Source organism: Zalophus californianus, chromosome 7 (genome assembly GCF_009762305.2).
Source record: "Zalophus californianus isolate mZalCal1 chromosome 7, mZalCal1.pri.v2, whole genome shotgun sequence".
NCBI classification, from domain to species: Eukaryota; Metazoa; Chordata; class Mammalia; order Carnivora; family Otariidae; genus Zalophus; species Zalophus californianus.
In genome coordinates, this window is record NC_045601.1 from 84,281,875 (window position 1) to 84,294,429 (window position 12,555).

The 12,555-nt window shown below is 38.4% G+C and overlaps 1 protein-coding gene across 30 annotated transcripts in view; it reads right to left on the bottom strand.

The window, feature by feature from the left end:
• Positions 1-12,555, bottom strand: part of RIMS1 (regulating synaptic membrane exocytosis 1) — a 489,882-nt gene that overhangs the window by 217,865 nt on the left and 259,462 nt on the right. For all 30 annotated transcript variants that reach the window (XM_027601790.1, XM_027601819.1, XM_027601818.1 and 27 more), the window contains 2 exons: positions 5,600-5,940; positions 1,135-2,000 (listed from right to left, as the gene is read on the bottom strand). In XM_027601790.1, the coding sequence (XP_027457591.1) occupies positions 1,135-2,000; positions 5,600-5,940 (1,207 nt within the window). The remainder of the gene's footprint in view (positions 1-1,134; positions 2,001-5,599; positions 5,941-12,555) is intronic.

Genomic DNA, 12,555 nt, shown 5'->3' on the forward strand with positions numbered 1-12,555 from the left:
AAACACTAAAACAAGGATGATGACCACCACCATCCAATTTAGGACTGTGGTCAATTTAAATGTGAGTGAACAGCAGAATGAAGTGAATCTTCAAAAGAAACACATAATTTCAACATTAAATTGAAGTATTTTCTAGCCCAGTATTAAGTTATCTAAAGGAACTTTCTGTGATGATTGCTCCCGAGCACTTGAAATGTGACTAGTGTGACTGGGAAACTGAATTTTTAAGTTTCTTTAATTGTAAGGAAATAGCAACATGTGGCTAAGGTATTGTACGCTGCAGAACAAGACAAAAAAAAAAAAAGTTTGTTTATCACACAACGCTCCAAAAATGTTTTATAATGTGATAGGTAAAATAAACTTTTACTACAAAGTTACTATCAATATATATATCTGCATGGTATACTTTCTTCACAAGCTGTGAAGAAGATTTAACCAAAACTTGAAAAATACTACCTCTGTGGAGTATCACACCACTACAGTTTTAAAAAAGGTACATTCCCCTTTATCAGGAATAGTTTTGGTTTTCTAGAAAAGCATTTCCCCCCAAGTCCCCCCAGAATAATAACTTAAAAACCTAAGACTGTACACTGAATTTCCCAGAATGACAAGAGCCAAAGTCTTTAAGAACTCTTGTAACCCAAATTTGAAGCTTGTGATTGTTTCAAAATTCTACCAAAAAGGAAGAAAGCAAGCAAACAAGCTAAAAACCTTCTATTCTCTTCCCCGTGAGCCTGTCTGTGAGCCTTCCACTTTTCCCCCCACTTCTATGGAACTATGGAAATATAACTGACATACAGCTCCGCGTAAGTTTAAGGTATGCGGCATAACGATTTGACATACATAGTGCGAAATGATTACCAAAACAAGTTTGGCTAGCATCCATCTTCTTATCTAGTTAGAATTTGTTTTTCCCTTGTGATGTGAACTTTCCGAAACTACCCTCAGAACTTTCTAACATACCCTACTGCAGTGTTAACTACAGTCATCACGTTGCTCCTTTCAAGCCGCACTTTTCCCCCCTGCACACACGCGATTCGGCTCTCCGCACGCGCGCACCTCCGAGCTCCGCACACGCGCGCCTCCGAGCCTCAACAGCGTCCCCGTGCCTGCGCGAGCCGGTCCCCGCCTTACCTTTCTCGCTGACGCTCTCGCTCTCGAGCTCCACGTCCTCGCAGCTGGTGTACTCCGGCGTGGACACGCCCTCCTCCTCGGAGCTGCTCACAGACATCTGCCGCTTCTTGCCGCCCCTCTTGGACCGGTGCGGCTTGGGCGGGGACGGCCGCACGGACTCGGACTGATCAGAGCTCAAGGAGTCGTTCCGCAGCATGGTCTCCACCTTCTCGCGCTTGGACTTCCTGATGAGGACGGCCGAGCTGGGGTCCAGGCGGCTCTGCTTCCTGAGGGGCTCCTGGGCTTTGGGCTCCAGGGCTTCTGCGGGGACCGGCCCATGCCTGGGTGCCGGCGGGCTGTGGTTCGTGAGCTGCTTGGCGCCCGGCGCCCTGGCTTCCGCAGTCCTCTCGGCCGAATAGGCCCGCGGCGACTCCGGCGGCGAGGCCCTAGCGGCGGCCGGTGCGCGCTTGCCGGCCTTGCTCTCGGGCAGCGCGGCGCCCGCCTCGGTGCGCGGCAGCGCCACGTCGCTGTGGCGCCGCTCGTGCCTCGCGCGGGACACTCGGGCGTGCATGCGCATCTGCTGCTCCTCTGGCGGCGGTTTCACGGGGTACCGCGCCAGGTTCGGATCGCTGCGGTACCTGGTCTGGTACTCCTCCTCTTTCCTTTGCTTCTCGTCGTCCACCGCTTTGCGATCCTCTCGTTTTTCCGGCACGTCGGGGTAGTCCTGTGACCGCCCTTTCTCAAGCCTTCGGCTTTCCCGCCTTTCTTTCCGCTCGCGTTCTTCCAGGGCCCCCTCTCCCGGCTGCACCGAGGACTTCGGCACGCGTTTCCGCTCGCTCTTCTGGGCTCCTTTACCATTCTGCTCAGAGAGCCCTGGAGTCTTCTTCCTATGATATACGGGGACATGAAGAGGGAAAGCAATGTATAAAGCTAAAAATAAAGACCAGACCTAAGAAACATCGTTTCTTCGCATTCCATTTAAATCCTTTCAAATGATTCGTTATAATTTAATGTCTAATTAAGCGATATGATAACCACATTAAACCTGTGTATCTGATTAGCTTTCTAAATAAAGCTTCTTTACGTTACAGCATCTTAAGGCACTTTAAAAGTTGTTTTCAGGGCGCCTGGGTGGCTCAGATGGTTAAGCGTCTGCCTTCGGCTCAGGTCATGATCCCGGAGTCCTGGGATCGAGTCCTGCATCGAGCTCCGTGCTCCTTGGGAGCCTGCTTCTTCCTCTGCCTCTCTCTCTCTCATGAATAAATAAATAAAATCTTAAAAAAAAAAAGTTGTTTTCACATATCAAATTCTCCATAAATTAACTAGGTGAATAAAAGCCACCAATAAATTAATTCAATAAATGAACAAGTTGTATGTTAAATTCTTGCTGTAAATGAAAGACTTAAAAATGTTTTAGATGAAACTAATTTATGTAATAATATATAGCAAAAGATAATATACACATGTCAGTTCAATTCTAAATATATATTTGAATATATCTGGACAATACATATGGACAATCTATCATAAAATAAATGTGAATACAAGTATGTCCATTTCAAAAATCAAATCTAGTAGCAATTCTTTAGTAGTAAAACAAAAGTAATTTTGACAAGATCATGTGCACCCACTTTTAAGGGAGTTGGTTAGGAAAAAAAATGATTGAACCTTAGCCTTCATTTTACCTCCCTTGGGCAAAATAATAGAAATATTGAAATGTTTCAAATTATTATTCATTTCCCCTCCTTCCCCCTCTTCTTTTCCCTCTCCCCCATCTCAGAAAACAATACCAAAAAAAACCCACACACAACAGTTTTATGTTCGACTTTTCTCCATCCTGTTGAAGGCACTGTAAAGATAAGAGTTTGGCAATCTTTAAAACCTTGTAGATATATCACTCATTTGCCTCTTTCAGCCCTTTTTGGTACACTGGAGTGCAACTAATTTGGGAAAGTTCCAGCAATTATACCAGAAGTTACCAAAAGTAGGGGCCTTGTCTAAAGTGTCCTGACACTATGTGATATACTATACTATTAAGGTGGGAATGACCTAAGCTTTTTTTTTTTTTTAAATCTTGAGGCCCATAGAGGGCTTTCCAAGGGGAACATCTTTTGACTGAAAGTACAAAAGCAGATGTCATGCATAAAAATCAAGAAAAAATGCAAGATGAGAAAAAGGGCAATTTCTATTGTGGGTTACCAAAGTAGTAGTTGCTATGATATACCTTGGGGTCAGTTTGAGGAGGGCCCAGTAATGGTGGAAAGAAAAGGTGAAGAGTTTCAAATGGCATAGGTAAGCAAAATAGCATGGCAAATTCTGCTTTAGACATTTAGTTCATATTGGTCTTTTGAAGTGAAAGGGAGTCCAACAGGAACATATATTAGTGATCAAATATAGTTTTCATAGAAGTGTGAGGATTGTACCGCAGACAGTATAGTGTCTGCGCAGTGGATCTTGTTAGAAGCTTATACTGAATCAATTTACTTTCCTTGAAATGCTGATAAATGATGCTTACCACTCAAAGCTCACATGAGCATTAGAGAGACCATCTGTGACAGTGCTTTATGGAATACTAGAGTGCCATGCAAGTGGAAGGAGTTCCGCGGTCTCTCTGATCTTTGCTTCCCTGAGTATGCCTTTCCTCACTTCTCCCTGTAATTATTCCATTTCCACTAGCTCCTGATAAAGAATTCTTCAATAATTTTAAACAGACTGACATTCTTTTGATCTCACTTATCTCCCCGAAGTTGCCACCCATCTCTTCTTTTCCTTCTATACCCCCCAATGACCTCAGTATTTTCTTAAGTACTTATATCATCAGTAAGTAACTTATATAATCAGCAACAGCATTTGTCCCTATCGATCTTCTTCAAATTTCATCTAAAAGTTGCTTCTCTGTCCTTATTCCTGAAATCTTTGTAGTTTTTTTTTTACCATATGTCAAAAACAGGTTTCATATTTTCCCCTAAAAAACTTTACAGCTCCAAATTCTCTTATTTAAAGGTATCATTTTCTGACCAATCCCAAATTGCACCTTTAATAGTTTTGTTTCTTTTTAACCCACAATGGTCTGCCACCAAAAACTATCCATTATACCTTCACTGAACTATCTCTGGTGTCCTCTGTGTGTCCTCTCTACATAGTTTAGGTGCACTCATTCTCTCTTTCTGAAATGTCCCCTCCTACCCTGTCTACCTGCCCTGTAACTCGTGGATATCCTAGAAAGCCTAATTCAGAAGGCACCTCCTCTTTCCTGTGGCTCCCAAAGCACTACATGTATTTTCCAGCTTTGATCAAATCAGCCTCTGGTACAGTTAATTGCCCAGGTGTCTGTCTTCCCTAGGATATTGCGTGGCGTCTTCCCTAACATCTGTCAGAAAAGGGATCATGTCTTAATCATACTTATATTCTGGTTCCTGACACAGTGTTTGCTTATAATAAACACACAATGGCTACTGGCTTTGAACCAGAACCAGGACTGGAAGATCTGCTTAACTTAGAAGTCCTTGATGTTATTCTATGGGCTTTGTCTGAAAAGGGGAACCAAAGCCTTCCTTGGAGCCTACTCTCCCACCCAGTGGGATGCATAAGGATCATACAAACAAAAGCAGCAAACCTAGTCTTAACAACAGTAACCAACCTCATAAAGAAGGGCTATCTCCTCCTTGTTAACACTGTCTCCCAGTGCATAGCCTCCTGTCTGGTCGTAAATGCATTGCTGAATGAAGGAATGAATCAATTAAAGTAAATTATCTGATCATGTTAGCCCATGCTAAAACCCTCAGTGGCTTTCCATTATTCCTAGGATAAAAATCTATAAAATTTAACCTGGCCAAAAGGCGCAGTATGACTTGGCACCTAACCAGCCTTGGTAAACTAACCAGCGCAGTATGACTTGGTACCTAACCAGCCACCTCTCCCAGGCTCTTCTCTGCTCTCCTCTGCTACTCACGCTCTTGGCAGCAGGCATCCTTTAGGTTCTCCCCTGAGAGCTTGTTTCCTCAGGCCACATGCCTGTCCGTCTACCTGGAGGCCTCATCTCATTCTTCACCTGGTTCATTCCTAGTCACTTGTCAGAGCTCAGCATAGAAGAAATGTCCTCAAAGAAGGTACCCGTGTACCTTCCACTGGGTCAGGTTTCTCATATTCTTTCAGAGCACACTTTCCGTTAGAGTGCTAATTCTATAAGGTTAGAATAAACGATCTAAGAGCTTCTCTGAGTTCAAGGCTGGAAGTCAGTCTCTCACTCGGGTGACTTGTTGCATGTGTGCATGTTACGCAAGAAAAGCTTTTCCACAAAGATCTCCTTGAGGAATGATGCATTCTAGAGATAAACAAAACACCTCAGGGCTGTTGTTGCCTTCCATGTGGGGCCTGAGAAGAAGTATCTCCACATATTCCTCTTAATAGCAGTTAAATTCTTGAAAATAGGCTTAGTCTCAACACAAAACCTTGCCTTTTGCTTATAGGGTTAACGAACTATTACCTCTCTCTCGGAGGTTCACTTCTAGACCTGGATGAAACCTGCTTCTGTTCGGGCCCCACGGCTTGCTGTGAGGACTCAGCCCCTTTGCTCCTGTCTGGTTGTGCGCTGGGAGGAGCTGTGTCCTGGGAGGAGGCAGCTGCTGTGCTCAGGGGTGTCTGCGACCGTGATCGCTCTTGGAGCCGTGCTTTCTTTTCTCTTGGTACCTCAGAACCAGCACCTGTAGCTGTATCACTTAAGGTTCCATCCTGACTTGGCTGCTGAGGGCCACTTCCAAAGAACCACGCCCCAGATTTGGTTAAGATTTCTTGTTGCTTTCGACATAAATTGCATACCCACATAACCTATTTAAAGAAGAGAGAACAATATAAATTTTCTATGCCATTTGGAAATAATTTCTCTTTAGCACATATTAAAATATCTTTTCAGGAAAAGAAGAATGCTTGTCATCTTTATACTTATCCTTGTGAATTCTTATGAAAATGATCCTTGCACAAGTCACAGTCAAGTACATGAAGGCCTAGACTGGCACCCATTGGAAATCACAGCACCTCTAGGTTACTGGAGTAGTGTTTTTTCCTGGTGTTCTAACACCGTAATTCTGAGTTTCCTCTTACCATGTATCCATCACATTTTGTATGACTGAATCTGAAGTTTCTTTTAAAATGTATGTTAGTAAAAATTTCTGAGTGGGGTTGGATTGATTACAAAAATGTTTTAAAGAACCATAGAATTGATATTTATGTACATAAACCTCAGTGTCTCAAAGGATGTAGAAAATATCTGTCCTCTCAAAACTTACGCATTCTTAAAGCCAATATTAAAAGATATTCATATGGAACAAACAATAAAAGATAGGCACAAAAGAAAAGGTCAAGCTGTATATCTTTTCTAGCTTATTAGTAATACACTAACCTTGGGTTTATATTATGCTATAAAAGTTTCCACGCACATATTTACTAGAGCAATAAATTTGGGGCTGGATGTATTCATATGAGACTACTCCGATACCATTTCCACTTGAGATGCTATTTTGGAACAGTCATCTAGAAACATAACCACTGATAAATTATAAGATGTTTTACCACTTAAATCTATACATCAGCTCTTCTCTTGGTGGCATTTAAAATGAATGTAATAATGAGGACAACGATGATAACAGAAATTATGAATAAGAATAGCAGCAACACCAAGTAGACGGAGCTAAAATAGGTGCCTATGGCCCGGTGAGCCTTCTTCCAAATACCTCCAGTCCCTCTACTTTGTGATATAATTCTACCTCCCTGCCTCAGTTGCTTTCCTCTGAACACACGTCGCTTTTCCTTTGTACTTCAGAAACAGCACCCACCGAAAGGCTGCTCACCAAACTCCAGGCCCTTGTTTTCACAAATACTGACTCAGTCAACAATTACTCAAAAAATCACAAATGGATGAATAATTCCCAGGTATATTAAGTGAGAAACAATATTAAGATAGTAAAGATGAAGCCTTGCTTACTGGCAAAAAGGCGAGAATGTACTAGTAAAAACATTTGGATGAATAGGAGAAAAACTACAATGGTAGCTATAAAATAAGATAAAATAAAGTGAGAATAAGAAAGAGATGGAGAAAAATAATATATTTTTGACAAAGAAAAGTTCATTTGCTTGAACTGTTAAGAACTGTTGCTTTCCAAGCAAGAAAACTCAAATGAATTCATAATATGGGGAAAACTAAGACTTAGAGATGTTTACTATAAAAAATTTAAGATTGACACAGTTTATTAATGCATTCCTCTACACTTCCACAGGTCATAAAATGAAGTGAACTAGATTCACAAAAGCAGTTAGTTGACTTCCCATTTGCTAAGATGTTAAACAGTTCATTTCATAAGCCTATAACAAAATAAAGGAATTACAGAATATATCTGTAATTTAAAACGTTTCCCAAATGAGGAGATATTGTGCACGATGTACCATGATCTTTTTAGGTCATAAATAAGGCCCCTCAGAAATTCTGATTGATTGAACATAGTCTTAACAAGGATAACATTATAAAGGCAATATCCCCGGGCCAGGACTTCATGCCAATGATACTGGTTATCGTCTGCCCAGACCCTGGATGGGGAGGTGATATGCTTCCTCGTTGGTTGCCTCTTTAGCTGACCAAACAGCAATTCAAAGAGATTGGTGAGAATCTTCGACTATTTTATATCACTAAGGAGAAATTAAATTTGTATTTACTACACTATAAGCAAAATATTATTCATCATCAAAAGTAAGTCCTTTCTACAAAATACTGAGGTATATTTCAGATAAATAAAGATTTCATTTAGAGCAATACAGGAAACACAATAAAATGTACAATTTATACAAAAATTCCAATGGAGTTAAGTTAAATAAAGAGGCAGAAAGGAACATTAAAATACTGGTTAAAAAGAAGGGTAAAGGAGACTCTTCTTTGTACATTTGAATATTTTCTAGAAAATTGTTATCATAATCTTATTTAGATTGTTTCATATGTTTTAAAGATTTTATTTATTGGGGTGCCTGGGTGGCTCAGTCGGTTAAGCGGCTGCCTTCAGTTCAGGTCATGATCCCAGTGTCCTGGGATTGAGCCCCACGTCAGGTTCCTTCCTCAATGGGAAACCTGCTTCTCCCTCTCACTCTGCCTGCTGCTCTGCCTACTTATGTTCTCTCTCTCTCTCAAAAAATAAAAATCTTTTTTTATTTGTTTATTTGAGAGAGAGAGAGAGCATACACGCATGAGCTGGAGAAGTAGAGTCCGCCCTGAGTGTGAGCCAGACACAAGGCTCAATCTTACAACCCTGAAATCATGACCTGAGCTGAAACCAAGAGTTGGATGCTTAACCCACTGAGCCACCCAGGCACCCCAATTTTCATATTTGTAAGTGTTATAAAGATGGCCCAATGAAGGGCGCCTGGGTGGCTCAGTTGGTTAAGCGACTGCCTTCGGCTCAGGTCATGATCCCGGAGTCCTGGGATCGAGTCCCACATCGGGCTCCCTGCTCGGCAGGGAGTCTGCTTCTCCCTCTGACCCTCTCGTGCTCTCTATCTCTCATTCTCTCTCTCTCTCAAATAAATAAATAAAATAAATAAAATATTAAAAAAAAAAGATGGCCCAGTGAAAAGTAATTGCCAGATTTGGGCAAAGTCCAAATTTGAATATGTGCAGAATTGCCACAGGAGTGATAAAAGCAAACAAAATATGGTTATTATTAAAACATTATTACAATTAAATATTAAAATTCATTTAATTTCATTTCAAATTGATTCAAAAGGTTACAGTTAATAACTAGAAGAAACCACTTTAATATTTTCAAAATATTATTTATTAAGTCTGGATGTTTCATTAATTTTGTCTATTTTTAACACAGGAAAAAAATTTCCTATACTTTATTTTCTTGTGCACACATTTTAAATTTTGTATTTCAAAATTAATTATAAGTCTGGTCAATCTATAATCTGAAATCAAAATTAACTATAAAAATAAAAATACTTTTTATTAAAATACTATCTCCCAATCTCTACCATTAGTTATATAAATTACTCTTGCCACAGAGTTTGCAAATAAAAAAGAAACTCTTCATATGTGTTGTAAGGAAAATAGATGACAATACAGTAGAACATTTGTTGTACTTTTCAACACAGTTCATATCAAACATTTCAGGCATGTATAAAAATGAGCCAAATAGTTGCTGAGAAGTAACACCATTATGTATTTTTACCAATTGTCTTTTTGAATTTACTATCAAGTATCATGCTTGCCTACAACTATAGATAATCCAAAAAGTGAGATAATAATCCAAAAGTGGCATAGGGAGCCTTTCTTAACTGATTTTTTTCAAAAGGACAAGACACAGGATCTTTCTACAAAAAAATTCAATTTATTTAAAATACACACACACACACAAACACACACACACACACACACACACTCATACCTTTTTAAAGACTGCACCATGCAAGATTATATATACCCTGATTAAGTACCCTGGGATGTGTTCCAAACTAATCTAAACCAAAGCAAGTCTGTGTAATACCTTATCTTAACAATTTACAGATGTTAAGCAACCAAATACTAACTTAAATGAAAGATTATTGTGATGGAACATGGCTTCTGAAACTCCATGCCATACATCAGAAATATGAACATTTGAAAATTTTATTCAGAACTTTTGCACTAACAACATTTTAAATTCCATTTTAGGAATCCTTAAGAAATACAGTAGACCATTTTATGGCAGAAAAATGATATTCAGATGGAAGAAATACTTTATATTTGCCTTCACATGAAATGTTTCCAGATCCAGACACACAGAGCAGAAAAAATGAGCCTTAGATTTACTCTCAATGATATTACTAAGGTGATTCATGGCAATGAGGTACAGAATTCTTATATTAATACAAATGTGTTGCTTATAAAAATCCATCTGAGGTAATTAGGACTGTAACATAAAGAATAAATATAAGCATGAAGATTTTTTTTTAAAAGATCAAGTGTGAAAATACTGACTTTTATTCAAAGATAGTTACACTACCATTTTGAAAAACATGGAAAAAAACAGGATATTCGGCTTTATTATAGATGTTGCATTTTCTGAGTACTTTTACTCATTTTCCTTACTTTCTCTATTCAGTGAAGGCACTCACTCTAGCAGAAGCTGGGGACAAAATTATCAAGGTGATATTTCAACTTTTTTGATAATAGTAGATGAGATAGAAGAAATTAATTGATAACAAAGTAGGTGAAAATGAGAGTTCTCTCTAGCACTTGTTTCTATGTGTTTGTGTGTGTATGTGTGTGTGTGTGTCCATGTGTGTGTTTCTCCCAGTCTTTTGTTATTTTTGTTACTATTTCATGGGTTTATGCTTTTCCTTTTGAAAGCTTATAAAATACATGAGCAAAGAAGTGACCTGATATATATTAGGTTTTAATAGGGTCCCTCTGGTTGCTGTGTTGAGTTAAGCATAAAATGTAGGGAATCAATTGTGGAATTTTTGTGAACTGAATTCTAATATTGCTAATTTTTTTCTCTTTTGGTTCATCTTTGACAGATACGTTTCCCTATCCTTAGGTTATCTACTTGTGTAATTTTGTTGGAGGCACATTTCTTTTTATATATAGCACAAGACTGAACTATTTTTTTTATTCAATCCAAGAATCTTTGTGTTTTAGTAGCATCCAAATACACACCAATACTTATTTTCTATGTCCTGACTGACATTATAATATGTTCCTCCATTGAGACATAAGATAAGGTATAAGATGTTCCTCCATTCACGGAAAGTCAATGCACACACGTGCACTCCGGGTATCAACCCTTCTGCCCAGTGAGGACTTCATTCATTCACTGACCCCTTCATTTTCCTGTGTCTTCAACCTTGCCTTCTCTATTACTCCTTCCATCTTAGCATATAACTATTTAAGCATATAAAATAATCAAAACTTTTCTTTGAACTTGTTCTCTCTCTAGTCACTTTTTCTCTGTCCTCTTTAAAATCAAGCAACCTGAAAAAAACTAAAAATAAAGAAAATAAAATCAAGCTACCCGATAAAGTAACTTAAATTAATACCCTCTTCACTTCCTTATATCCTCTTTATTTCTCAACAATCTGAGTCTAGTCCCCACAGCTATATTCAATTATCTTTCACAGACATTAGTGATCTCTTCCATGGTGCTAATTTCACTTATAGACCGTGAATATATGGAATTTGTGATTACCTATCTTTTTTGGTTTCTGGATATTAATGATAATGTTCTGTTCTGGTCTAATCTAACTCTCATATTCCTCTATAAAAATCTTTCTTCTTCACTCTCTTATTAAATGTTAATGTTACACAGAGCTCCATTTTTGCTTCTCTGCATTTCTTACTCCAATAGATTCCATGTGAGATGGAAACAGGATTTCCATATTTTTGTCACAACCCCTTCTGAAAAATATTTTTCAGAAGGCTTATATAATAAATGAGTATTTGTTTAATAAATTGTATAGATGACTACTACATTAACACAGTATTTCCATTATAAAAATGCAAATAGAAACTAAATCAATGAGGTTTAAAAAGAAAATAGCACTTTAATTTTATTTTGTATCAAAATAGACTATCCTATACTATAAACTTTAGACTTTAAAATCATAATCTCTAGCTCAGGCATCTAGTAGATACCCTCTTATCTACTGCATATGGCCAATTGAATGTAACACAGGAGCCTCAAACTTAAAACATACCAAACTGAAATGACTGTTTTACACAAAACTTGCTCTTGTCCTGTATTGTTTGTCTCAGTTAATAATACCACCACCCACACAGTAAACCAAGCAATTAATCTGAGGATGATCCTAACCTACTCTCTCCCTAATGCTTCATCAAATCTTAAGTCTGATTTCTGAATATCATGACTCAAATTTGCTTCTTCACATCTATTCCCACTGTACTGACTTATTTGAGGTTGTGATCTCTTCATATCAAGATTTCTGTAACTGATATCCTAACAGATTTCCCCCTCCTATTATTGCCCCTGCAATAAATCTTCCAACCCATTCTCACATCTTCCAAAATTTAATTTTGACAAAATCACTCCCTGTATTGAAGATATAATTATAACTCTTGTTTAGCATACTGTGGTTCTTTCCTACTTTTTCAACCTCATCAACAGCCATTTCCCACATATACTCCATTCTCTGGTTTTCTGAACATTGTGCAGTTCCTAGAATTTGTTCCAGATGTTTAGCTAAATGACCTTGTTTAAAGGTTCACCCCATTTCCAAATGGATTATATACATTTTATAACATCTGCATTTTTCACAATGGATACAGTACTTCATATATTCATTGACGATATAAAATCTGCATATGTATCTTATCTCACATAATACATAGTAATGTATTATGAAGAAAACCAACAAAATTATCGTGTATACATTCAATGCAATCTCTATCAAAATACCATCAAC